Source organism: Varroa destructor, unplaced genomic scaffold, assembly GCF_002443255.2.
Source record: "Varroa destructor unplaced genomic scaffold, Vdes_3.0 BEIS01000003.1, whole genome shotgun sequence".
Lineage (NCBI taxonomy): Eukaryota > Metazoa > Arthropoda > Arachnida > Mesostigmata > Varroidae > Varroa > Varroa destructor.
This window is the reverse complement of record NW_019211456.1, coordinates 23,225,815-23,251,380: the sequence shown is the minus strand read 5'-3', so window position 1 is coordinate 23,251,380 and position 25,566 is coordinate 23,225,815. Positions and strand designations below refer to the sequence as shown.

Here is a 25,566-nt window from a genome sequence, read left to right as displayed (position 1 = left end):
ACATTCCTATAATATGTTTTCCAGGCTTAAATAGACGTTTGCGCAATCGATGAAGCATTTCATTCACGATGAATGGTATTAGCACAAAAACCTTATCTTTAGCAGTAGAAAAAGTCTACTGGCGCGCGATCCCATGATCGTGATGGCCGCCCCACCAATTCATGCATATGTTTGGCAACGCTTCCAGTAATCTACGTATGGTTAGTACGTAATAAGGCGGCGCTACGTTAAGAATGGCACCGCTACCGTGTTATTATTTATCTGTAGCAGAAGGATGTCTCGTAGCTTTTACAGGTATGAGCCTTTCGTATCACTGTTTTCCACAAAGTGCTCCCCCAAACGCCAACATCGGGCTAACTCAACTGCTGTTTTATAGTTAAGTGGAATTCTTTGTTATGCGAGAGATACATTGTGTCAATTCACAATACCTGAAGGTTTGAAATGACCTTCATCAGGCTTACTGATTTCGTGAAGTATGCCATCATGGTGGCTTTTTTGTTCGAAGCAACTTCAGGAAATTGTAAAAGTCGCCCCGGGCGTCCTCTAGTAAGGCTACGGAACAATTTCGACTCATACATTTCCTATCCTAACGTCCTCGTTCTGGGCGTTCGAGACATATATTGTCTAAGCAAAGCTTTGCATATGGATGTTCCAAGGGTTTTCAATGAATGTTTGATATAGTAATATTTGATTTTTTCAATAAATAGCCGTTGTCGATCTGCCACTTTTAAGACATCGCATATAAACCCAATGGCTTTAGACTAGCCGCGTATGCGAATGTATAAATTGCAAGCCTCAATGATGGCTTGTGTTCGTCATCTTGGAACCACTCTTGGTAAATCTGCTTAGCATTTGTCGTTACCCACTATCATGTTTCGTTAATCATTGACGAGAAGATGGCTGATACAATCGATGCATAAAACGTACAGTAACACGGAATGACCAAATTACACGATCAACACAATATCTTTCATGTGTGCCACGTATGGTAGAGTTGACTTCTACAATGTTACACGAGGAATTATCACGTGAGCCTTAAAAGATGCCAGGATAGGATCAGGTGTTAGTTTTAAGTGTGGAACTAGAAAATGGAGAGCGGAAAACTATCGACCATAGGTCAGTGTTCCTCACTTTTGTTTTGTGTGTATCCAACCGATCGAATGTAATATACATAGATTTGAAACGACGAGAAATGCAGTGTCGCATCGCACCTCATGCTCGTCGTGTGAGATATCGCTCAATCTTCTTAACTCTAAAATCGTAGATACAATAGCTTACAGACACAAACTACTTGTTTACATTCTTCGTTTCGAAGAGCTTATTTTTTGCGCCTAGAACTGTCACTTTACCTTGGATCTTCGTAAACGGTACTACGGGTCGATAAAAGATGATCGATTGGCTCAATAAGTCTGAAATTTTCGTTTAGATTCTTCACTTGTCCCATTCGTGGCTCGTTTGCGCCAAGTTTAGTTCGCGCATAGCTAATAATCTTTGCTTGGTTTCTTGATTCTGTTAAGATGAGAAATCCAGCTATTTAATACACTATCTAAAACATATTTGCTAACTGTATACAGAGAAAGAGAGAGCGGGGCAAACATGTACGGTTGCCTTCGGTCCGTATACTGGCTGTTCGATCGAACCTCAATGGAACAAAATACACGATAGCGAGATTGTCTCAGAAGCACCTGTTCAGCTGCAAGTTCGTATCTGTCGTGCTCAGAAGCCGGTATATTTATGATAGAACTAACAATTCTGCCTTCTGCTGACTATAACGACAAAATGAATTAAAGTTTTTACTTTATGTACACACAAACCACGTCTTATGGATCAAATTAGTAATTTATGACTTCATTCGTCTCAGCTTCGACCGGCTTTTTCTGCTGTCGGCATGTCTCATTTAGTCTTTCGAACTAGATAACTTTCATCGTTTCGTTGTATTCAGCAGTGTTAGCTTGTATTTTTTTGGCGCTCTGCCCTGCACCCTTGTTATTCTGTGCCAGCACACTGTCTCGTATACTGTAATCAGACTACTTACTAAAAACACCTAATTTTTGCCAAACGGTGTCGGAAGATAAAATTAGGTAACAGGGGTAGACGGTAAACACGATAACGTTTTTATACACAGCCTAAGGCTGTAGAGATCAACGGAACACCATTCTTGTTTTTCCTACCGTGATTGAATATTATGTTTATTTTATCGACATTGTAATAGACGCCAGAGCACATCTTGCTTTTACATTGAACCCCCAAGCGATATAATCGCATTTAATAGTATGTGTTTAGCGCGTATTTAGTGTTTCATCCGCGTAGCCGTTCAAGGATGCGTTTGAAGTACCTTCCTGAGATATTAGTCATTTTTTTGCCCAACAAAATGGCTTCTAATCTCTAGAATACCCTATTTATTTCTTTGAGGTCTTTATGTTCATGGGTGAATATTTTTCACTTGATTCCATAAATTTATGCCGGCATTAACCTTGTCTTTGGGAACACATTGTACTCCCGCGAAAAAGCAGACTGTTTTGATTCACACGAGTGTAGCTTATGGCGCATCAAAGTTGAATAGCGGGCTCATTATTGCCATAGCTTAATCATTGAATCACATATCATTTTATAGCAGCATTGATATTGGTAAATATAAGCTCTTTCTGGGGGCATCGTACGCACTGCGTTATTTAGGGTATCATTAAGAGTCCTGGCCGTAAAAAGTTTTCCGTAACTGGTTATTCATCCGACATTGACTGTCTTGTAGCGCTACATTGAACAAGGAATAAAGCACTTATAGCTTAGCTTTGCCCATTTCACTGTATGCAATGCATATCGTTTGAAATTTTGATTGTCGAAAATAAAAAATACAATGGAATTCAGTGACTGCATTTTGAGTATTTATTTTAAATCGCGTTGCTTTTATAGTACTAATTGTTTATTCCCAGTCTAGCAAACCGGGACATGCTGGTTCGTTCGACACGAAGAGCGACGTATCTTTCCCACCTCTATTTAAGTGTGTGATTTTGTGACATTTTCTATGAAGCTTTTTCTACAAGGCTGCGCGTATAAAGTGATCGGACGTAGAAAAATTACCTTCTAGGAATGGAGGTTGTCTAATATGTAGCCCTAACCGCAAGCAAATTAGCGATGGTCAACAGTTGCTTAAGGATATCGCAGGAGTATCGGTAGGGTAATACGACGATATTCAACCTTTTCCTGAAAATCCCAGAAAGCCTTTTCTTAATGGCTTGGTTTAGGCTGCGCAAGTGATGTATCTAGTAGCGTCTAGCACTCTCATTTCGGACCATTTAATTATCTGGTATGAACAACTCTGTTTTTAAATGTTTTTAGTTTTGGCAGCCCGCGATATCGAACCCTGTGTGCCAAAGCGGTAGTCGCCCACGTTACCACTATGCCATTGACAACGAATTTTCCAGTCTTGAGTAGAAGTTGCAAAACATGCAATATAACGTGTTGTCAACATCGATTTAATAGAATTATACTTTGTAAGGTCTGGGGTTTTTGTCTTCGTTGGGAAGGAAGTCTTCGTTGCCAAAAACCTCTTTGGATTAAGAATCAAAAAGCCCTGTAGACAGTGCAAACAACGTAAGCTTAAAAACATGATTTGCATATACTTTTACACAGGCTATCAGCCCTTATCTACAACACAAATTGCAAGCGCGGATCGTTCAAAATCACTCATTTGATTCGTGATTCAACAATACATTAGTAACGCTAGTCATGGTTAAATTACTCTATCAGGCTCAACAGAATATAGCAAAATAAATTGGCAGCTGATCAGTCAAAATGAAAATGGCTCAGAAACGGGAACTGCTGCGAAGCTGAATCGAGTCCTAAGCTTGACAAGTAGGTCGACCAGTACATATATGTACTTGTGTGTATGTGTGGGTGTATGAATTATATAAACCTCACCGATGGTGGCATTGTCGGAAAAATAACGTCGGTCTCTGGGGCTAAAGCGAATTAGTGGACCGATGAATCAGATTCATATCGCCATGCCGTAGTCCTCAGGCCTTTGCCCAGTAATCGGGAATACTTCGAGCCGCAAGTAGCACGTGAGCACATCGACGGGCTCTATGAGTCCCATTGATGGATCAGAGACTCTTCGCTGAGAAATTACATAGACCAAAAGGTAATGCCGATAGAAAATATCAAGCAAAGACAAAACGTCGTGAGAACCACCCTTCGAGCGAGCACAGTCCTCTGACTTCGAAAGTCATTTACACATGGGTGATCCCTTGTATGTTCTTGCAGCCGTTTTATATAACGTCGCTGTGACCATCGAAGAGCAGTCAGCATTAGCCACTATAGCGAAATAGATTTACCCAATTACGCCAAGCATATCTGCATAGGTGATCCGATTCGTTGACGTCTCTGTATCGTTGACCTGACGTGAAGGTCAGATAAGGTCAACTGTGGAATATCGCCAAATTGGAGACGGAGCGATGACCAATGCAACAAACGGACGAAACCATCATCGCGTAGCCGGCTAATCGCTCGCTTTTTTCTGTGTGCTTTTACCACAGTGCTATCCATTTTTGCGGGTTCAGTGCCTTAAGGCCGCGTGGAGCCAGCAAGTAGGATTAGGTTTTTCTAAACCCCGTCTTGAGGACTTCTATCATATTCGCGTGGGGTCGCACTCTCATCTTGTGACGAATCTCCTGAATCCTATATAGGGTCTATACTTAGATCAGGAATAGGATCAGTATAGGTATTTATGTAGTTAACCAGCGAATAATAGAGGACATAAACACGTGTTTTCTCCACCCTTCTAATCTTTCCTTTTCCACGTCTCGTAAATACGTTTTAGTAGCAGGTCATGATTTCCCTCGACCACGTCATCGCCAGGGTCCTAGAGAAAAGGCTCACCCTTTTTACCCGTGGAAAACGAGTGACGAATGAAACGACAAAGGTAGAGGACATCTAGGAAACAACTCGTGGTACACATACGAATTAGACTAAAAGAAACGAAATTCATGCTGGATTGGGATAATGATTCGAATATGTCGGAACAGTGGTTTTAAATTCATCGCACAAATTAAATCTGGTTATTACTCTAAAACTTTAACTCTTGCAACCTGTGATGGCAAGATAATTACCATTAAATAGTTCGTGTGTTCTATTCCTCGAAACATAAGTAATGCAGTCTGGTTAATTGCGGCTTCTAATTTCAAACGTAAAATAATAACAAGAATTCGGCCTCTATGCCGCAATCACTTCTACCGAATTTCCATACACATATAATAATAGCCCCTAATAACTGCTAACGGCATATTCAAAGGGCAAGTACGTACTGCTTAAGTTAGATCACATACGTGCGATGCGGTTTATAATTTGTGACACTGGAATAGACGTCCGTGTGATTATTTTCTGTACACTACAACATAACGTAATACACATACGTAACTATTGTTTATCGATGGCTTTACTTGCCGTCGACCTCACAGAGTGGCATCTTAGATAATCGTTTCAGAGTTCTTGCCATTAGAATCTCGCCAGCTCGATATGACTGGCAAGTTCATCCTATGACGTATTTCGTTTAGTCCAAGTTTATACTTCAATGGCAAGCCTCTCAGGATTTTAAAGTTTGCCCGATAGGAACATTTGCCGCCGCCACTACCATCGTATACCTATTCTTATCGCTTTTGCTTTTGTACCATCAGATCAAGTAGTTACATTGCAGCTGTAGCTGAGTAAGCTGCCGTTGCTGCCAGAGAAACATTAACAAATCGGTAACCGTAATCACTTTCAGGTTCCTGGCCTCTCTGATTTGCTCTTGCGCCGTTTAGCTCGATGATACATGAAGAAGCTCGACGTCTGTCCATTTCTACGACCGGAGCAGAAAGTCAGAGCGTTAATCTCGTACGACCGACTCTACAAATGGCCATCGTACCGCCGAGTACGCGCCTACAGGAGGGTACGGGTACGGCTGCGTTGCCCATGCGCGTGTTGGAGGGAACGTGTGTTTGTGTCCGTCTGCGCGTATGAACGGATACGTTATATATATATATATATATATATATATATATATATATATATATATGGCAAAAGAGGATGAAGAAAATGGTAAATAGGGATCATCGTTGGCGCAGCAGCGCGTTTGCTTACGAATATGTTGAGTTATGAAGGCGCGCGTCGGGGCGTGAAACCGCTCTTTGGTAGCGGTGGCAGCAGCGTCAGCTGAGGTCGCTCGACCGACCGACTGAACGTCCGAACAGACGAACGGGGTTTCTGCCGTTAAATGAGCCAGCTAACGCAACAACACGCTGATGTTAGTGGTGAGGGAGAGACGCGGCTCATGGCAAGCGAATATCATCCTAATATATCAGATATGAAGTGATCTGACAATGCATCGTAAGTGCAAATTAACCTTTAGAAAAACCCGAGTCCATCCCAAGAATCCAAGAATAGTATGGCACTTCAGTGGGGCCAAGTCTAACTAACAATTTACAAACGCCAATGAATCTAAGCATTTTATACATTTATAGGTTCACACGCCCCTATGTGTACGTGCGTGTGTGTAAATTTATTCCTGTGCATGTACATGCACAGTCCTTTATATGCATATCATGATGAACAATACGTTCGCTTTTCTTTCTAGCCGAATGAGTTGGCGCTCACCTACCTAAGATAGCCGAACTGTAAAAGTTGCGCTCATAAATAAAATTTCAGATGGACTGAAGTCCCCTACTGTATACAGTAGCTGTTTAGCGTTGTTATAATGTGAAAATGTTATTACGATGTGAAGGTTTAATCAGGAGAATGACTGATTATTCAATCGGATGCTGAATTTACGTAAAGACTTACTTTATGCAGCATGCATGGAACCAGATAATAAAAAAATATTTTTCATACTTTCACTATTTGAACATTTACATGATTTATTCGTATTGCATACTTCGCAATCAAGCGCATGTTTCATTATAAAAATGCAGAATATGCTGAGTAAGCTCACTACCTGGATATATTGATTCTAAGAGGTTTCAGGCAAATTGTTTTTCTCAGGTAACCTATTATTCTTTCAATAAACCTAAACTAGTTGACATTTTCGTTTGCTTCGAGCTACCCTCAATTATTCCTCTCCTATGCGAAAAATAGTCGCTTTTTCATATTCTTTGAAAAACTGCCAGGGGCCTTGTTGGACTTTTTTTGGAGCTCTTTCAAAGGTCTTGTTAGGTCGCTGGAGAACCCTGTCAACAGTTCGTCTAGCTATTATCCTTGTTTGTAGGGATGTATTTATCCTTTTGCATATGAATCCATTCTATCGCTGAGTATCGCCGTTAGGTACACTATCAGTCAGGTGGCTCCGAGTACGAGACAAGCAAAGTATATCTCTAACAGAATTTGAAATTGGCAACGTATTTCTAAAACTAGCAGGCACTGAGCTAACTATTCCACAAATAAATAATGCTATTCTCACAAGTCGATAGCACTCTTTTCAATAACATAGGTCTCGACACGAAACTTCGTGAACCCGTCTGCCTTTTTCTGATAGTTGTACGTTGATATCAAGTCGAAAAAAGCGTCATATTGCAATTCATCTGCTTAACAAAAAATTAGCAGACTTAGACGGCGCAGGCTATAGCTCACAAAGTAGGCACGTTAAAAGATCGACTACATACAAGTTCCAGTTGTTTCACCGCTTCGACACTCGGGTTATTATAGGAGAGGCATTATTGGACAATCAAAACATGTACCAATGTTCAGTTCTTAGAATTCATTCAACAATTAGCCGGCAACATACAGCCGGCCCTTGTAGCTTGTTCGTGCCTGTAAGGACGATATCGCCTTTGCTTTCCTTCACTCTACATTAAACCGTGTAAAATCTGCGTCATGTCCTAACGTATACGGACTGCGCTGTTGTCTAAGTATCTCACTCAATGGACCATCAAGTTGCGCAACTCCATCCCCGTGACCGAATGCCACAGTCACTGGGATTATGCCTTGTTTGCGAAGTCTCCCGGCTTTGCGCGAGGTGGCTGTAAGGCCCGCCTCTTCAGGTCTGGTTAACGGACGGACAGGCCTGATCCAATCCCTTCCGTTCTTTATGGCCATAATAACAACCACCACCCCACCACTTTCTGCTTCACGAAAAGCCTTCCGACGGTTTTCTCTGAGCGACATAGTCGGGCTTAGATGTACCCTGTTCCTTGAGAGCTTCATAACTGCTATCATTAAATGAAATGCTTATTTATCTATCTGGAAAACGACTGGATCGCATGCAGACTGGTGTCGTTTAAGCTTGGTGCATACTAAAATAGTATAACAAGCCTATGAATAATATTTTCCAGACAACGAGTTGAGTGTTCGTTAGGAGACCTTATTTTACAGTTCGGCAAACTCTGGGTGATGCTTATATCAGACAGCCGTTACATTTAAGCTGCTTTAGCAGATTCGCGTAAGATACGTCTTGTTTCTAGGAGTACGGTAAACAACTCTATAGTCGCACATTGGTGGATAGGAGATCCTCCTTGTTCCTATAGAGGCAGGGCGAGTGGGGTGGTGGTCTTAGTAAAAGTATTTACAGCCGCCCTCATTACGAGGTATTTAGTTTGAGCCTTGGGAAGAGGATATTTGTCCTCATCAGGACTGCGCTGCGGATGAAATCAGTCCTGCTCTGTTAGATGCTGCCCTGCATTCTTCCGCGTATAAACCAGTGGTTGACTAGAAGCCGAACAGCAAGGAGTATGCAGGTGATTTTAGGTTTTTCATATATAAATTTGCGGTATTCATTTTCGACTAAGCAAATTTATACCGACACAATCAAGTTATAGCTAGTTTTCATAGTAGCCATTATGAATGCATTATTCAACCTATCGTCCAGTCTGGTTATCACAACGGGGCCACGTTAGCTCATTGAGATCATCAGTTTTGCTGTACTTGGCAAATCGGATTGTTGTTCATATGTAGATGACTAGCAGTTGCAAAAAAACACGATTTTACATTTTTTAGTTATTATGTTATTTCTGTTGCACCTCATCTATCTATATATATATATATATATATACGATTAAATCGGAAGTAATAAGATTAAGGAACGAATTATTCTGAGGAGCAGGCCGGCGCAATGCGATTACAAATGTTTCATTAACCGAAGATGGTCTCTGTTGGGTGCCGAAGATGAAGTGCCAAATAACTTTTTGCCTAATTGAAATTGCTTTTTAGTAGGTCGCACTTAGAAATTTTATGACAAACGTAACTTGAATATACGAAAACGAGATTCGAAATTCGAAAGTTTATTAGTCGACAATTTGTTATCAGCTGAAGATGCTAAAGAACCTTCCTTTCTGTTAGATAATCGAACAAAGAGTTAATATGTAAAACTTAATAAATCCTATAAACCAAACCGTACGCAAAACAAAACTGATAATAGAACAATGAAGAACGATAATACTCAATTATAATAATGATAAACATCATAACAGAAAATGGACATATGCGTATTTCAAGGAGCAATGGTCATCTTATAATCATCCATAGCAGTTGTCCACTGCATTTCCTTGCTAATCTTTACGCGATTTTGATCTCGCATGACCTATTGTAAAAGTAGCCTATATGCCGAGCAAAGATTGATCGCCCAGTGAGTGAGGTAATTAGTCAGCGTAAATACATCTGCACGAAACGTTGCAGTTCCTATAGACGTAGGCCGCTTTCTCCCTCAGATTCGGTGCTCTGATCATTGTTCCTTGATCAATTAAACACAAGACTGAACAGTTAAGAAATGGATAAATTAATTTTAACTTCGACCGATCAAAATGTGATTTCCTGCTATACACCAACGAGATTTATACACGTATCGAACTCGATTTGCGGATGCGCATGCAAGATTGATAGTACGAGTTAGTAAAGGATGATTTATTCACGAAAGAACAGGAGGACTGTGTCAGAAATTTCAAAGCCAGGATATAGGTGATTTGACATAAAACATACAGTTTTCAATTAGCTGTGTGGGTTCAGATTCTTCAGAAATACTCTCGACATTACAATGGTGGTTGTACTCTGTGCTAACGAATCTATACGTGGAGAATAATGGGCAGGGTTTGTCGTATTTATTAGTTCTATACACACACATCTTTGTTGATTTGAGGGGCAGCTGGTGCTGCTGTTCAGTTAACAGTCTGTATCTCTGTGGATGGATAATGCATACCAATTGAGTTTGCCCTCACATAGCCCTTCCCCCGAAAGTTTCCAGACGCCTAATCAATCTGTGAAACGAGTTCACTGAATCTCTGTTCGTAGAATTTGGTCCTTCTTTTCAAGGACAAATTTGATTTACGCGTGCCAAAGGCACAAAGAAGACCGGGCGCACGAGACAACTTTACTTTGAATATTGCAAATCATGTTCCTATATGCATAGAATAGAATTGAAAATTCCTTTGTTTGCTTAAAGTTCGTGAGTAACGGATAAAATACAATTAAAGCGCACCTTCGTACTTCAGTACTTCTTAAATTATCTGCGTTCTGTTTTTGGTTATTTTCTACTAGTATCTAGGATACAAAAATTGATCATGGTGAAGACTGCTATCAATGGTAATGTAATAGCAAGTGAGCATGACTCTTGGCTGTATCATGCGACGTAGGTGTTGTGGGTGTCACGTCTCCATAGGGAGCACTACATCGGCATAGGATTGCCAAAACGATAACGATAATATGCCAACAAGTTTGACCTTATCCAATACATTGCAACAAACAGCTTTATACACGTATCCACACAGGTGCGACAATGGTTCGCTGCAGACTTAGATACGCCTGCTGGTACGTATATTCTACAATACGGTGAGATAATCGCATCCATAGTGTGGCCATAATTCACGAGACAATCATACCCGATCAGCACTAAGAATATCCCTGCATGTCCTTTAAGTTATAGGCGTACCATTAGCGTGTTCTACCCATCTGCTGGAACAGATAAAGCACAACTGAGGAGACGAAGTAAGCCATATTACGATACGGCATTTCATATATACTTCTAGGCGATTACCAACGTATTCACATAAATCCCACAGCATTTGTGTTCAGCGCACGGTAACAGATCATGCCGTTCAGATCTAGTTTAGGGGACCTTTTTACGTTTAAAATACTCTTACCATCCTATACATAGGACTAAATTTACGATATTACCATTGTCCGTACCGAAAGCGTGTTTAGGTCTTCAGAATGTCATGGAGCGGACTGAAACTGTTCACTCCAATCGCGCCCTAGCTATATTCGCAGTCGCCGACAATTCACTCTAATGAAGATATCTCGGCACACGCTAAACGATTCATTTTAAATTAAATCATATGCTTTTGCTAAGCAACTTTAAGATGTAACGATCAATGCTCGAATTTTATCAAAATGTGAACTATAGTCACATAGAAGAAAAGGTAAACATAGTACTTGAACTAGCTGTAAGAAGAAAATGCACGAATATGATTAAGAATGGTAGGTTTTTTCGTTTCTGTGAGAACGGCCCGCTCTTCGTCCGTCAAATGCTGTGGATGAATACGTTGGCGGCTGCGTAACATTGCGCCCTTTCTCCAGATGCGGTTTGAAACACTGTTGACCTCGCTTGGGTATTTCTTACTTGTTCTAAAGCGAGGATTAGAGGAAAATCGACAGAGTAATCAATATCAAACAGCTGGCATAGTTTGAAAATGTTTGTGATCCGATACTGTCTGAATGGACTATTCGAAATACAAGTTTCATTGAATTGTAATATAGAGATAGAGCAAGCCTAGGCACAATCGTTTCCTCTAGCTAACCTGGAACATTTAGATCGCAAACGTCAAGCACAAAACTTGCTCGAAGATGTTGTATCGGATCAACGAGGTAGTCGTTCCGCTGTAGAATCGGCCTGAATGTATACTATTCGGTAAATGTGCCGACGTTGAGTTTTTACTTTTACTTCAGTCACATGAAAAACATCACATAAGAAATTTTGCACATATTTCGTTGAAGGCAGCACGATTTTCGAATTAAAGTCACGTCTGGGACGTAAAGGCAATCCCAGTTATCGGTAAAGAGGCAGTAGGTCGAAGCTCTGCAAAACATCACTTTGCGAATACTGTAGTTTTAAAGTTCCACTGACACGTATTGTTTTGTCCGATATTCTTATAGTGAGACTCAAAGAGAGGCCAATCGAGTGAAATATTTTTAAAATCTTTCATTATATATATATTCAAATCTTTCTATATATATATGTATATATACGTATATATATGTAGTTTAGTAACATCCACTATTTCGACTTTGGAGAGCTGGGTTTCGACTTCATAATAATTTTGCCATGAAAGTCAATGAACTGATGATATTCATTTATATTTTTATAAAAATACCCAAGTAATTTGGTAACCAAATATTACATTCCTACATGGCTATTGTAGCATAAGACATAACTGAAGAATATCGAATATCTTCCAGATGTTAACTAGGAAGGCGTGGCAAGTTGATCAGCTACGTTCGATGTGCGAGCTGGGAATGTTTGATGATGCCTGCAGATAATGGTCATTCAAATATTGCGTCTGCTATTGTTTGTGTCTGTATGATTCCCGTCGTGTCAACGATGCGCGGTCTTTTCTGAAGGTATAGAGGTGTGAGCAGGTGATGGAGGTGCCACAATCGTACCAAGTATTTCATCATGAGATTATTTCAAGAATAAGACACATCTAACGTAATGTCCCTCTGTTGGAAAATGACGCCCATTTGTAAACCGAAATTAAGGAGTAAACTATATCTCGTCTGTAGTAAAGGCTCTCAACTTTACGTTGTAACTGAACGTTGCTTGATCAGCACTGAAGATTAGTTTCCATCTTTTGTCATATTTCTATGTAAAAAAAAAAAACAAGTATTCCACTACTTCTAGACGTTTCAGATTATTAGCTACAAGATAGCGTAATCAAGGCTGGAAGAATATATACTTTTTAGAGCAAAAATTCTATCACACCAACAAGGATCTTATTTAGAACGATTGGATGAGATGCAGCTTTAGCGCGCGCTGTTTCAACTAAATGTGAGTCCATTACGCATAGCTATCGAACAAAATGATTTGACACTTATCTGTAGGATAGTTACTATAAACATATATGTATACGTAATTTATTTTATCCTAAAAAACTGGTAATTTTAAAATTATTATTATATATAGAAAACAATAGGCATTTTATTTGAAAGTTGCTGACTTGTTGTATTTAATTTGCTCAATCTTCATTGTTTTTTTTTATGGATTGTGTGAATCATTCGGTTGAGTCGTTTAACTAAATGGGGCGTTAGCGTAACCTTTGTTAGGTATGTGAGTTGGGCTGTGTGTTTTATCCAGCGTAGAATATGTCAAATAGTGAGCGGTCACAAGTGAAGAGCAGGCATTTTTATGGTCTTTTCGCCTTTGTGGCGTACTTAAGTCTTTCGACTTTTGGGCATTACCGACCTTCAGGCCTTGATCGGGCGAGAGAGTGCTAACGACCTAAAACCAGGCTGTCGTACGTGTTGCTTAGCGAAGTACTCATGTGCATTGACCTATATAGGAGTCCAGACCTACGCACAGGCTGTTGTGGTCTGCGGGTCCGCAATTGCTTTTAACACTGGCTTTTGATAAAACGGCTACTGCCGTTTTATTCGCTTCGTATACAGTGTTAAGTACAAAGTAGTGCCAGCCGAACGACCCTCGAAACCGGGCCGGGCCCTGATTAAATCAATTTTTAGATCTTGCCCACAGTCTGCTTCATAAAAAAACCATATCGCTTTGCTGAAGGTGTTAGCCAACCCATTAGAAATAATGCTGTCAAGTGTTTCGCCAACTCTGGGCTTCAATTTACAATTTTAAAATTAATTTGGTGCTTAGCATTGAGTGAGGGTGAAGTTAAACAACACGAAACGGAATATGTCGGCATACTGCATAGTCTGTATGATGAGCCTGAACGCCGTAAACAACCCGTAGAAAATGGTAGTATAATGAGCTGAATAAAAAAAAATTTGTGAAATGTTAGGTACATTGGTAAGAGTTCTTATTATATCATGCTATCTACTTCCTAGTTTGGTCAATTCGACTTAAATTTAAGCCCTATAATTATAGCGATGCAGTTGACGATACACAGTGTAAAATTCAGAATCACTTACTAATAATGATGGTTAATGACTTCATGCTTTTCAGTCTTTTTCCTAAAGTGATTTTCATCCAGCTTTGATCATCAATTAACCACTAACCGTGCGGCACCATTGGTAGCTAAAATTTTCATTTAAATTTTAAATAGTAACTCCGATATTTTTTCACTGTCATACCTCAAAGATTAAACGCTCCTGTGGCCGGTTTTGGAGCTAACAAACTTGCAACGGAACGGCATATCGAATTAGAATAGTTTAGATGAACGCGAGAGTTAGAAAGAAGTTTGTACAAATCAAGAGCCGTTGACCCAGTACAGGGCTAATCCCCTCCCCAAAACCCATATCGCCGCCCCAAACGCAATTCCTGCTTTCGACTTCGTCAGTGTTTTCTAAATAATCACAAAATCGATACTATGCTGTGCCATCATATGGGCAAAGTAACCGAAAAGTTATTTTGGTTCAGACTGACTTTTTTTTGGTCTAGATATATGCGTATGGATGCGCATCTTTACGGAAAAATTGATATTTATCAGTTTTGCTCACACCAAAAAACTTCTGTACTACATTGTGATCTAGACGGGACACAATTTTCTTAATATATACAATTTGACAGGCAACCGTTGCCATCCCATTTGTTACAGAAATTAGTACCTTTGCTTTAAAATGTATGTTCATGACTACGAATTAACATGTATTTATATGTTGGTATTACAAGGTATTGCGTTGGATATGCATATTGGAGTTTAATTTACTCAACGCTTATTTGAAAAGTAGATTTAATCATTAGACTATTTTAAAACGATGACGTGGAAAGACACACCTCAAAACAGCCTCTATTCCTTTATTATATAATAGAAAAACGTTATTATACAATAAGATAACAGATCCCTATTATGTAGCAGCATAGCCCAGTGCATTCTTAGTCACGATTTCGATGGATATGCTTCTTAGAAAACGGACAGGTTCTAAGGACATAAATTCATCCTATCGCGTTGGATACGCTAACTTTCATCATCAACACTCTGGGAAACATCACTGTAACTCACTGTCTTGCATTGGGAAACCAACCATAGAAGGAAAAGTAAACGTAGTGCATTCAATGTATCTGCAAGTTCCGAAGTTTATTTATCGTAAGAAGCCGCCTGTTTCGTTTTGCCTTTATCGCCATCTCTTCTTCAGGTCTGGCAAGTGATAATGTTAAGAGACCTTCGTACATCCACTATGTGATAGCCCGTTCCCGAGCTGCCGTTATCGAAAAGCTTCAAGCAAATGAATCTTTCTATTATTCTCAAAACTAACTAAAATCATTAAAGTATCATACCTGTGGGATTTAGCCGAATTCTAGGTCTAAAGACATACTCGGATTATCCAGCTGTCTTCATATTGGGCCGAACTGTTGGTACGGGTGCTACCCTTGTTCTATATTTTTGTAAACAGCCTTTGAACACCTCTCTTCTTCGCTTTTTCATACAGTCACTTAAAACAACGTGCATGACGTGCCTGAACAGCAGGGTCCCATGTACATAGTCGGCGACACGTTGACGCTGTGAGTGGCCACATGCTGAGTGGGACGAAAAATAGTCAGCAAGACGATCATATTCACATTTTCTTCATCACATAATTAATACACTAATATAGAACATACGCATCTGCTTGCGTTTCGCTACGAATTAAGCGGAACGTCAGAAAAAAGCAACCAGACTGTGCCCGGTAAAAGTGAAGATGGCAATACTCAAATGCCCATTAACGACGAAGTCTTACCCATTTGAGACACCTTGTAGCGATCGAATGTTTACGCATTACACGTTCATTGCGTTTAGTCATAAGTACTAATATATAATAATTAATTAGCGTATAATTAGCGGCACAAGTATTAGAGTGTAAGTGTAAGTTTTCTCAGCTAGCGTAAGGTGAGTGCGACGCGACGGAGGTAGTCTGTCGCGTCCCTTTCTTCTCGAAGACATTACTCCATGGCAAAGGCTGCGTCTTCATCAAAAAGTGATAACATGACGACTTTATTTTAACGCGTGGAGTGTTAACTGTACAGTTCGTGTGTAAAGCCTACATTGATACTACCGGTTATCCTGCGTGAGGTAATTCAAAGGCTTGTATTAAAAGAATACTCATAAGAATATATATCAGAAATTATTAAAGATGCCTTTTATTTTCAATTGTCGGTCCGCGAACAGACCAATGGTCGCCAGATAATCATTACGGTAGACAGATACCGGTTTGAATCATGTTTGATGCCTTACGGTTTTTCTCCATTTGTCTCGGTACATTCGCCAATGACAGGAACATTTCGATATACGCCCTATAAAATACAGAATCCCGAAAAACATTCGACGTTTTAAGATCCCTTTATGGCCCATATCTGACCAGCTACAGAAACAAAATGTGCAAAGAGCGCGAGAGAAGTGCTTGCAGTTTCGTAGATATCCAGTGATGAAACATTTCGCTCAAGGTCACATAATTATTCATTGTTGCTTGTAGATACTACGAAAAATTCGCGATATCCCTAGCAATTAGTGATAGCAATAATTGTTATTGTGCGAAATTTCTTGGCTTGCACCTACGCTGCCTATGTCTGCTTGTATTTTCCTATTTTTCATGGGAGAAGCCACATGTACAGCTCAGCATGTAGAGCTCATTCGACTCTTAGCACGTTTTTATGCGTGTACTTCAAATCTTTCTGTGGTTCTTCCTGCTGTAATTCTCACAGTGGAGAAAGAGTGAATGATCCTAGACGAGAGTCCTTCCAGATCGCCGACCCTTACTGATTTTTGGCTCTGTAAGTGAAATTCTTGATCGTAGTCGTCATCTGCGAGAGTTGAGAACGACATTATACAGTACCGTCAACAGCAGTGAGTCTTTAGGCGATGGAGCTGATTCTGTAGCTCGATCGCGGGTCTGGATTTATCGCCGCCATCGTAGCATCATCGTTAATAATACCAGTAGCGTATAACACTGACCCCGCCAGCGCCCTCAGCGGGTCAATGCGATCGCGAAAAAAAAAAGAAAGTATGAAAAATCAACCACCCATGAGCCGTCAGAGGCAGCAACAAAATCGAGCTTCAGAAACGCCGCGCTGCGTCAGATTGGGCGGCGGTGACTGCCGGAGCTCTAAACAAGGAAAACAGCTCTCTAAGATATCGCAATTTTCATACGATCACACCAGCGACAACAGTCGAAAAGCTAGTGCCCAGTGATGGTCAACGCGAACAGCAGAAAAAACGCCGTAGCATGGAAACATACGGCACCCTCACAGCGCCGATGGCCGCAGCGGTAATGGCAAATGTTTTAGACTCGATAACGGCCGGCTTCGCTCTCATCTTTAATAGCCGCCAACAACTTGTTTTTACCTGTTCAACGGCTACCCTAGTCGGTGCCATTACCGATGTTGATTTCTTCAAAGTTAATTAATTTCGCTGTTCGCTGCCCCCATACAACGTCAACGTTCACAAGCAGCAGCAGTAACGATTGCAGACGCTTCGGCCGCCCAGTAGACACTCTATAGTCTATAAATGTAGCTCGACTGCGTCAAATTGTCCGGCAAACGAAATAAGTTTTGAATACATGTGAATCTATTGGTTTGCTATGCCCTATTATGAGGGTATAGGACTCTTTTTTTCGAAAGACGAAGCAGAAATACCAGCCATCGCCATCAGCGGCATCCTATCCAGATAGAACCGGCAACGTGAATGCTGCTCGCGAGATGCATGCTTCGGTCGTACAATCGGTTTGCCATATTGTCCAGTTCAGCTCTAGTGTGTATTTGTGATCAGTTTCCGTAGCACTTGCCAATCGAAACGAAACAAGTAGCCTGTCACGATCGCCTATAACACATAAGAGTGGATGAGGTAAACGGTAAGACGAGGGTGATGATAACAAGTATTTTTAGAAGAGAGCAAGGTGTTTAATGTACATTTGACAAACGGTATGTGAAGTGTATGTATATGCAAGAAAGATGAAGAAATTATTACCTTCGGACGCCATCATCAAGCCCTACGATCGGAATAGAATCTCAAGCTTTCCATACGTATGTGAACAGGTTAAATACGGCTATATTTATCGTGGAATTTTGCCTTGAAATGTAATTTTAATCTGTGTGCAATAATGTGTATTGTACATGTACACACTAGATCCGTTACGACACTGCCTTGTCACCCCTCCCAGTCAAACTCAAAGCGAGTCTGAACCTGCCTCCAGATCTATTCCAAGATGAAGTCAACTATTCTACTATATTGAGGTGATTCGTATTATCCTGCAGCACTTTCTAGCGCAGTTTTTTTTAATTACTTTATTTTAGTGTGTATCATGTATTATTCAAGTCATTACCAACCCACTACTTTGTCTTAGTAACTCAATCAAATTTCTCCACTAACTTCGTTACTTTGCTTCAATGTCCCAGTTTAATAATACCGATCCAGATGTTCTGCCATGTCCCCGTGATAGCTTAATGGGGGAATTTCTTGTGTGCTCATTTCAGGGGCACGTTGTGGTGTAGGTTCAAATCCGGAAACAGGCACTCTTTATGTTGCGGCAGGACACGGGCGTCTGATGGAATGAATCGAACATACAATTCGAAAGATAGAGATGCGTGTTCCAGCCACCCTGTCACCGACAAAATGTGTTGGTTTTTTACACTTCGATTGAAAAGAAATAGCCACTGTGCCACCGTTCAGTCGTTACCTTTTGTGATTACTTCATTATCTCTAACCTAAACGAAGTCTATACGTTTGAATCGCTTGGGGAACCGAGAGAATTGGTGACGCTATGAGTGCGAGACAAACATTTTCTATATGGTTGCTGTTGGACCTCACAGAACGAATGTTTCTCACACTGTTATTTCTAGAGCAGCGTACCGTCTAAATACTTTCGTTTGATTATACTATTCATTACAAACAATAATTAATACTGTTTATCGTTGACGGCATAAGACAGTGCTATTTGAACGTGGCGGGTTGGGCGAGTCTAGAGCTACACACTTGCACATTTGAAATCTCCCGCCTAATCAACACAGACACTCTCAGGCAAGTGCGAAATACCTGCAGAATCCATACATTTGTATAAAATTATCAAAACACGACAACACAATGGGCAGCATTTAGTGCCGTTGATATTTCCAGACATTTCTCTATGAAAGCATCTTTGTTAACCTCTTAATAGTTGCCTGACACGCGCAATCACTTCTGGATAAAGGTGTGGCCATTCTGTGAGAAATTAGAGATTAATAAGCTGGGCGTCGGAAGTCGAATGCTTCTTGGAATACGGACAGACCGGTACTATAGATAGTATTATTATTATTGGTATTTTTGTATTGGAATGACCGTACAAGATATAAGCGACATGATACATTGTGACGAACTCCAGTGTTTGCTGTAAAGATCGGCGAGTTTGAATAACTTCTGATGTTGAAGCGGGGTCTTATGACAGCTTGCTGATCATTAGCGTTAGAACAAGGACAGTCATTAGGCACGATGCATATATACATATATGTTCGTTCAATGAGCACCTGCGAGCATCGTTGAAATAACGGCATATGATAGAATATCAGGAAGCAATGTATGGCTAAATCTAATATCGGCACTGTCCAAGAGAACCAACTCAGCTTTGAGTATGACACAGCGTTCAAGGTATTGCTGCTTCTCAGTGTATCTAGATTTCAAGAATCTCTACGTACCGGAAATGCATTTCATGGGTCTATGGATGTTGTAGGAATGGGGCGCGTGTTTTGAAAGGTTGTCAGACGACTTTGACATCCTGAAAAGAGTTATGCATTTCTAACTGCGGCAAACTGCGTCAGTCGACTTGTAAACTCTGTTTTAACTCCGCTTGACTTGGTGATTTTCGAGTATCTTGAAGCTATTCAAAGGCTTTGGAGCTTACCTTTCAATTCACCCATATCCAAAACGAGGTGGCGTCCACATTGCCTCTTTGGCGCTTTCGACGTTATGTATTTATCCAGTGATACAGTCTCTTACGTGGGGTCTAGTGTTTGTAGATTATATAGGCTAGAGTGGGAGGTCCTTGCCTAGTGTTGTTGTGAGCTAGGAAATCGCCTTTGAATACACGGTGCAACAAGCAAAAGTGCGTTTAAGTAACGGCAAGTCAGTACAGTTACCGAATCTAAACATACTCGTTCAGTAATATCGTGGATATAATAGCTATATATTAACAAAAGGACGATGAAATGAATTCCAGGTCATTTCCCTATTCTACGACCTCCCACAGTAGTGTTGCACGAATATTATAAGTTTGCTTCAAGCGAGGCATCTGCCACTTGCTGAAGACACACCTGTTTTGTATAGGCTTCAACGACTCTGCTGTGACGGACAACTGAGCGCAATAAATGTAGCATTGTCCTTGTGCCCAAACAGTAAACGCTTTTTGCTTGTTGCGTATTGCCACGAACGGTCCTTACTTTGCGACTAGCTCTGCCGAATGATCAAAGGACATACGGTTCGCCTGGAAACGTAAAACATAATGACATGAATTACAATTTCATTGGAATACGATGAGCGGCGGCTTTACGTGGTAATCTGTAGGAATGCTACTCCGCCGCAGCCTATTTCTAGCCCAAAAAAATAGTTCGAATGTTTCTTGTACACCAGCTTATACATCTCGGATAAGTTATATCGACATCGGGAAATAGGCTTTTTAAATATACGCGTATCTTAATTTTGCACTGATGAAGCTAATGAAAATAATCTGTGTGTATGTTTACAGCACATTAAATTTTTTTTTGTATGTACTTTTCTCGGAACTCGAGCAACATGTGTTTGTCATTAAGATTACCTTAAACTCCCTCTGCACCTAAATACCAACAAGATGGCAACTTATAGCTAAGTATTTGATTAAAATAGATTGACTAACGATTCGATGTAACATTATGAAACTAGCTGGGCGTATTATCAATAGAAAATAACCGTGTTTAAACGTTGTTGACTATTGAAGGCCGACAGTGCGTGGAGGACTGTAAATTAACCCATGTAAACTTTTCCGTACTTATCCGCTAATATGAAAATCTTGACCATTTGCAAAAGTTTTGATATCTTCTACTCAAACAGTTAACAGGGGCGGAAAATGTGCATGTATACCACATCAATTAAGTACGCAGAAAGATGTCTACTCCATTACGCCCTCCGAAAAGTGGCATTGAACCTTACATTTGATACACTTTGTCAAGTGATAATATTTATATTTCACCATTAGTTAGCTGATAGTAAACCTCAGAAAGTATCTCAGTACAGTTTATTCTGCGTTTAGTTAACCTTAACTATAGGCCAAACCGATACACGGTTATACAAATCGGCTTCGATGTACGTAGTGCTACAGAGAAACCATAAAATAGTCTCTCTAGTTACAGACGATCACTGATCACAGTTGTATGGCGTCACGCATAACTATTTTTGCCCAATTCATCGAATGTTTACGATTTTTCTGTATAAAACTAACCAAAATGCCTCTAAAAAGGTCTTGAAAATAACTAATATATATACATATATATATATATATATATCTTTTATATTATTTAGTCAGTCTATTTTTAATGTTCGGCTTGTTGTTTCAACGTACTGGGCGTTGTCTAATGAAAGATTTTCATTATCGCCTTTGATGAATTTGCAAATGTTCGCAAGCTCAAGACTAGAAAGAGAAATGAAATCATGCTAAAACATTTGATCGAAAAACACACAGCAATTTTTCTCAGAATTGAACATCATCAGTTAACGATAATATATGAGAGAGAGAAAGAGAGAGAGCTTCTACCAATGCGGTTGGGCTAGTGAATCATATTGCAATACAAGTCCAATAAAATATAGGAAATAAGCTTACTTTCGCTCAAACTTAAAACGAGTTAACGAACTGTAGACCACCGCGTTACGTTAACGTTGTCAATATCAAAATGTAATTGTTTTTAAATTTACTGTACGTTTACGTTTCAGGCTTTTGGTATCTATCGCGAAAAAACAGGGAGCTTTAAACTTTGAGCAAGTTTAAGGACCAAGTGCCCTTGTATAGCCCGGATGGCCCGTGCGAAAATAGAAGGCCACGTTACAACATCTAAGTGCTCCTTAATTATAATATATCACATTGAATTGAAACAAATAACCGGTACACAGGACGTCAAACATTTGAATAAACAGCGTTTTTTCTTGTAAGCTATGCTCTTAGTCTAGACTATGGATGTTTGTTTTTCTGCATTTTTGAATCGTTTGCGAAGAGAGAGAACTTCCACAGTTAGTTTTGAATATCCCTAGAATATGTGGTAATATTGTGTATCGGTTTTACTTACGTACTGTGTGACAGCGACTACTGTTCAATGAAGGAAATGGCCCCGACTAGTTACAATTGTTACTGACTATATCAATGCACTAGATTACAAATTACGACTGCCTTGCTCGGGTTTACTACCAAAATCGTACTTTCGGATCATAGCTATTCACTTTCAGTCGAATAATACTGACTACTGATAAGGGTGTATTATAATGAGGACGTCAATTATATTTTCCGCTGTTACGAAAACTCGCTCGACCAGTACCTTGTGAACTATTTTCTTCATTCAGCTCAAACTGTTGTACGTAAAGGTCATCGCCGCATAGATCTGGCACACTGATGATGGTCTGTTCGTGAACATCTAGTTGAGGCTGTCACAGGTATAGTTTGTGAAGGCATTTCTTACTAAACTGTATGCGTTATTCATTCTAGCCGTAAGCAACAGAGTCTTTTTGGCATTTTCGTACAACTAAGCTACGTTTGTGCTTGTCTCATCTCTGTATATATAGTATATGTAATAAATACCGTAAACAGTTGGAAATGTTGGATGATAATGACTAATGCGCAGTTTGTGTATAAGTAGTCGTACACGACGATTTTCCAAACGGTACAGTTTCACGTAATCGTTCTGGACATATTTTGACGTGTCTGGATATTTTCAGAGAATCACTTTTTGTGCGCAACAGTGGATTGTATCTAAGCGAACTCCTTCTGTTAGCCCTGTTTGTACCATCATATGATGAGAGTTGTCTGCAAAGAGCGTCGCAAATCCAAGCCAACTTGGAAGCAACTTATACACTGATGGAAAGTTAACTGTTTAGGCAGCAACTTACTATCTCCTATTTATATTTGTTTTAAGTTATTCATGTTTGTGATAAGTTTTATATTCATCGAGTACGAACGTTGCCTTTAGCTAGATCTACTGGTTCGATTTGTTTAGTTTCGATTGTTTTGCGTCCACCGAAAAATTGCAGACTCTTTGTGTAATTCTTTGATACACTAATCGCATCGATAGACCTCTACGGAATTCGTTACATGTAACATAAGAAAAACATAGGGATTAGTACTGGATCACTTAGCTTAATGAATTCTAGTTGGGTGTTGTTATTTCATTGATTACTGCTTATCTGGGCATAAAGTACCCTATAATTATATTATGATGGTAAATTGTATGTTGGCTAGACTTTTTCGATATACGATGATTTGGCTCTTCGTAGATGAAGTTCCGCGACAATAAATTTCATGCAGATCAGAATTTGACGTCGCCTGTCACATCAGGATCAGACTTGCTATGCCAATAGTTACCTTCTTTGTATAATATGAGCATATTGAAGATATTTCAATATAGGCTGACACTGTTTGCTATTTTCGTGCGTTAAATTTCGCAGCCGTTTAGAAAGTGTACGTAATAACCTATCAAACTATATTAGCGAATAGTTTTTGTTCAAGTGCTACATGGCAATAAATGTGTTCATAATGATTTTATTGAACATTCTTCATGATCATGAAATATATCGCCTTCTTCCGGTTTACTTAAGTGGTCAGTCACCGTTACAATGAAAACCTGACTGGCAAAAACTAAAGAGAAACTCCCGACTATTATTTTTATGTATATGGAGACGGATGTCACAGTTACAAAATATTTCCTATCAGGAACCGACATTGACGATAGAGCCGTTTCAAGATCGCTACGGCAGCATAAAGAAATTTGCTCGTCTTTCTATGACACATTGGCCCGCAGTTACTGGCAGTTCGTGCTGGTTCTTTGCAACAACCCAAGCACGTGGTTTTAATTGAAAATTGATAATAATCAAAGTCGATAAACCAGAACCTTAACATGAATCATGTAGCCGATTTTTGTTGTTTCGCCAAAGTATCGTTGTCGATCGTGTCGGAAAAAGATTTTGTAATGTACGGCAAACTTTTCTTTTGCCTTCGCAACAGACTAATGATTCTCAGATATCAATGTTCTAAAAGATTTCCTCACTTTTACTTAGCATAGAGCTCGTTTAGCCACTGTTCAGCTTAAACTCTAGGGCATTTGTCAGAAAAAAACAGTGCATCGTATAAGCATAACGTAAGCAATTTCTTCCTCGTTCTACAGAAAATCCCTTGGGTAAACCGTTACGTGACCACTCACGTGACGTCAGATCATTAATTGATTCGGATCGCATAAAAGTGTACTGCCCGGACGCGACGATACAAATCGTTAATTATATGCAAAAATTACAAATACAGGCAGTGGAATGGAGTAGTTCACCGTCTTGTTCACTATACCTGTTTACCAAAAAAGTACTTTTACAGTAAAAGTTTTATCCCAGATTAGAAATCACCTGTACAAATGTATTTAATGAATCTGTTAAATACAGTTGCGCAGGGAATTTGATGCAATTTTCGATTTGATCATCGTAAAGTATGCGATATGTTTTGAGTGAACCATAATCACCAACTTTGTCTCTGTTCTTCTTGAAACACATTAGAGTGCCCATCCTAACAACAAAGAGATGTCATCGTAAATATTCCACAGATGTATGCTTACATATATCTATCCAAAAAGTGTTAGCCATGTAAATACGGGTGTGCTAGGACAGTTCCTTGAAGTTCTACAGTCTGCCAGAAACGATACTGAAGTCATTAACTAATAAACAGCTTTGATCAGTAAGAACATGCACTGATACCGAGTGACAAACATGTTACGCAAAAAAACCGAATAGTTGAATAACTCGCTGCACCATTTTACTTTAGTTATGTACTTTAATTAATAAAAGATTAGAATTAATATTCTAACGATAAACGGGCGCGGCAATGTACATAGAACTGTTTTTTTTTCATAACGAATCCATTTACTGCCCGGACGACTATCGGTTTCTGATTGAATTTCTCTTTCCAAACATTGAAGGCTACCGCCTAAAATATGAACATACGGTAAATGCTGTAGAGCTGCCTGCGTGGGCAGAGATTCTATGGTTAAGTTTAGCAGTCTTCGAAAGCGCCATAGGCATAAATATCTATAGAACCACTCCGTTTTTGTCGGCCCACAGATTCAAGCCTATTGATAAAATAAGTAAAAGCACACTGATTCCATCTAATTAATTTTGTCTGCACACAATAATAAAAATCGCCGCCTGGCATATGGAACGAAATGTGATGGGCGATCATGGATCATAGAATGACAACGCAGAGACGTGTTCATTGTTATTCACT

At 39.8% G+C, this 25,566-nt stretch overlaps 1 protein-coding gene and 1 long non-coding RNA gene across 27 annotated transcripts in view; one reads left to right on the top strand and one right to left on the bottom strand.

Annotated features, from left to right (window-relative positions):
* LOC111247103 (uncharacterized) overlaps positions 1-22,919 on the top strand; it is a 36,617-nt gene extending 13,698 nt beyond the window's left edge. For 4 of the 15 annotated variants that reach the window (XR_015323053.1, XR_015323047.1, XR_015323046.1 and 1 more), the window contains 4 exons: positions 4,820-4,918; positions 5,759-6,360; positions 12,409-12,997; positions 22,032-22,919. Coding sequence is in view for 3 of the 15 variants with exons in the window: in XM_086982623.1 (XP_086838749.1) it covers positions 18,053-18,124; positions 18,228-18,334; positions 18,575-18,717; positions 22,032-22,069 (360 nt within the window). In the remaining 12 variants the exon portion in view is untranslated. The other 11 variants (XR_015323045.1, XR_015323050.1, XR_015323048.1 and 8 more) reach the window with 9 other exon arrangements.
* Positions 1-25,566, bottom strand: part of LOC111247102 (uncharacterized) — a 72,997-nt gene that overhangs the window by 38,727 nt on the left and 8,704 nt on the right. For 2 of the 12 annotated variants that reach the window (XR_015323065.1, XR_015323066.1), the window contains exons 1-2: positions 17,738-17,871; positions 15,407-16,399 (exon numbers count right to left, since the gene is read on the bottom strand). This is a non-coding gene — a long non-coding RNA (uncharacterized LOC111247102). Of the gene's footprint in view, positions 1-2,860; positions 3,202-11,750; positions 11,893-12,358; positions 12,458-15,406; positions 16,400-17,737; positions 17,922-18,470; positions 18,576-19,768; positions 19,939-19,974; positions 20,352-20,383; positions 20,554-25,566 lie in introns of those variants that run through there. The other 10 variants (XR_015323057.1, XR_015323060.1, XR_015323062.1 and 7 more) reach the window with 10 other exon arrangements.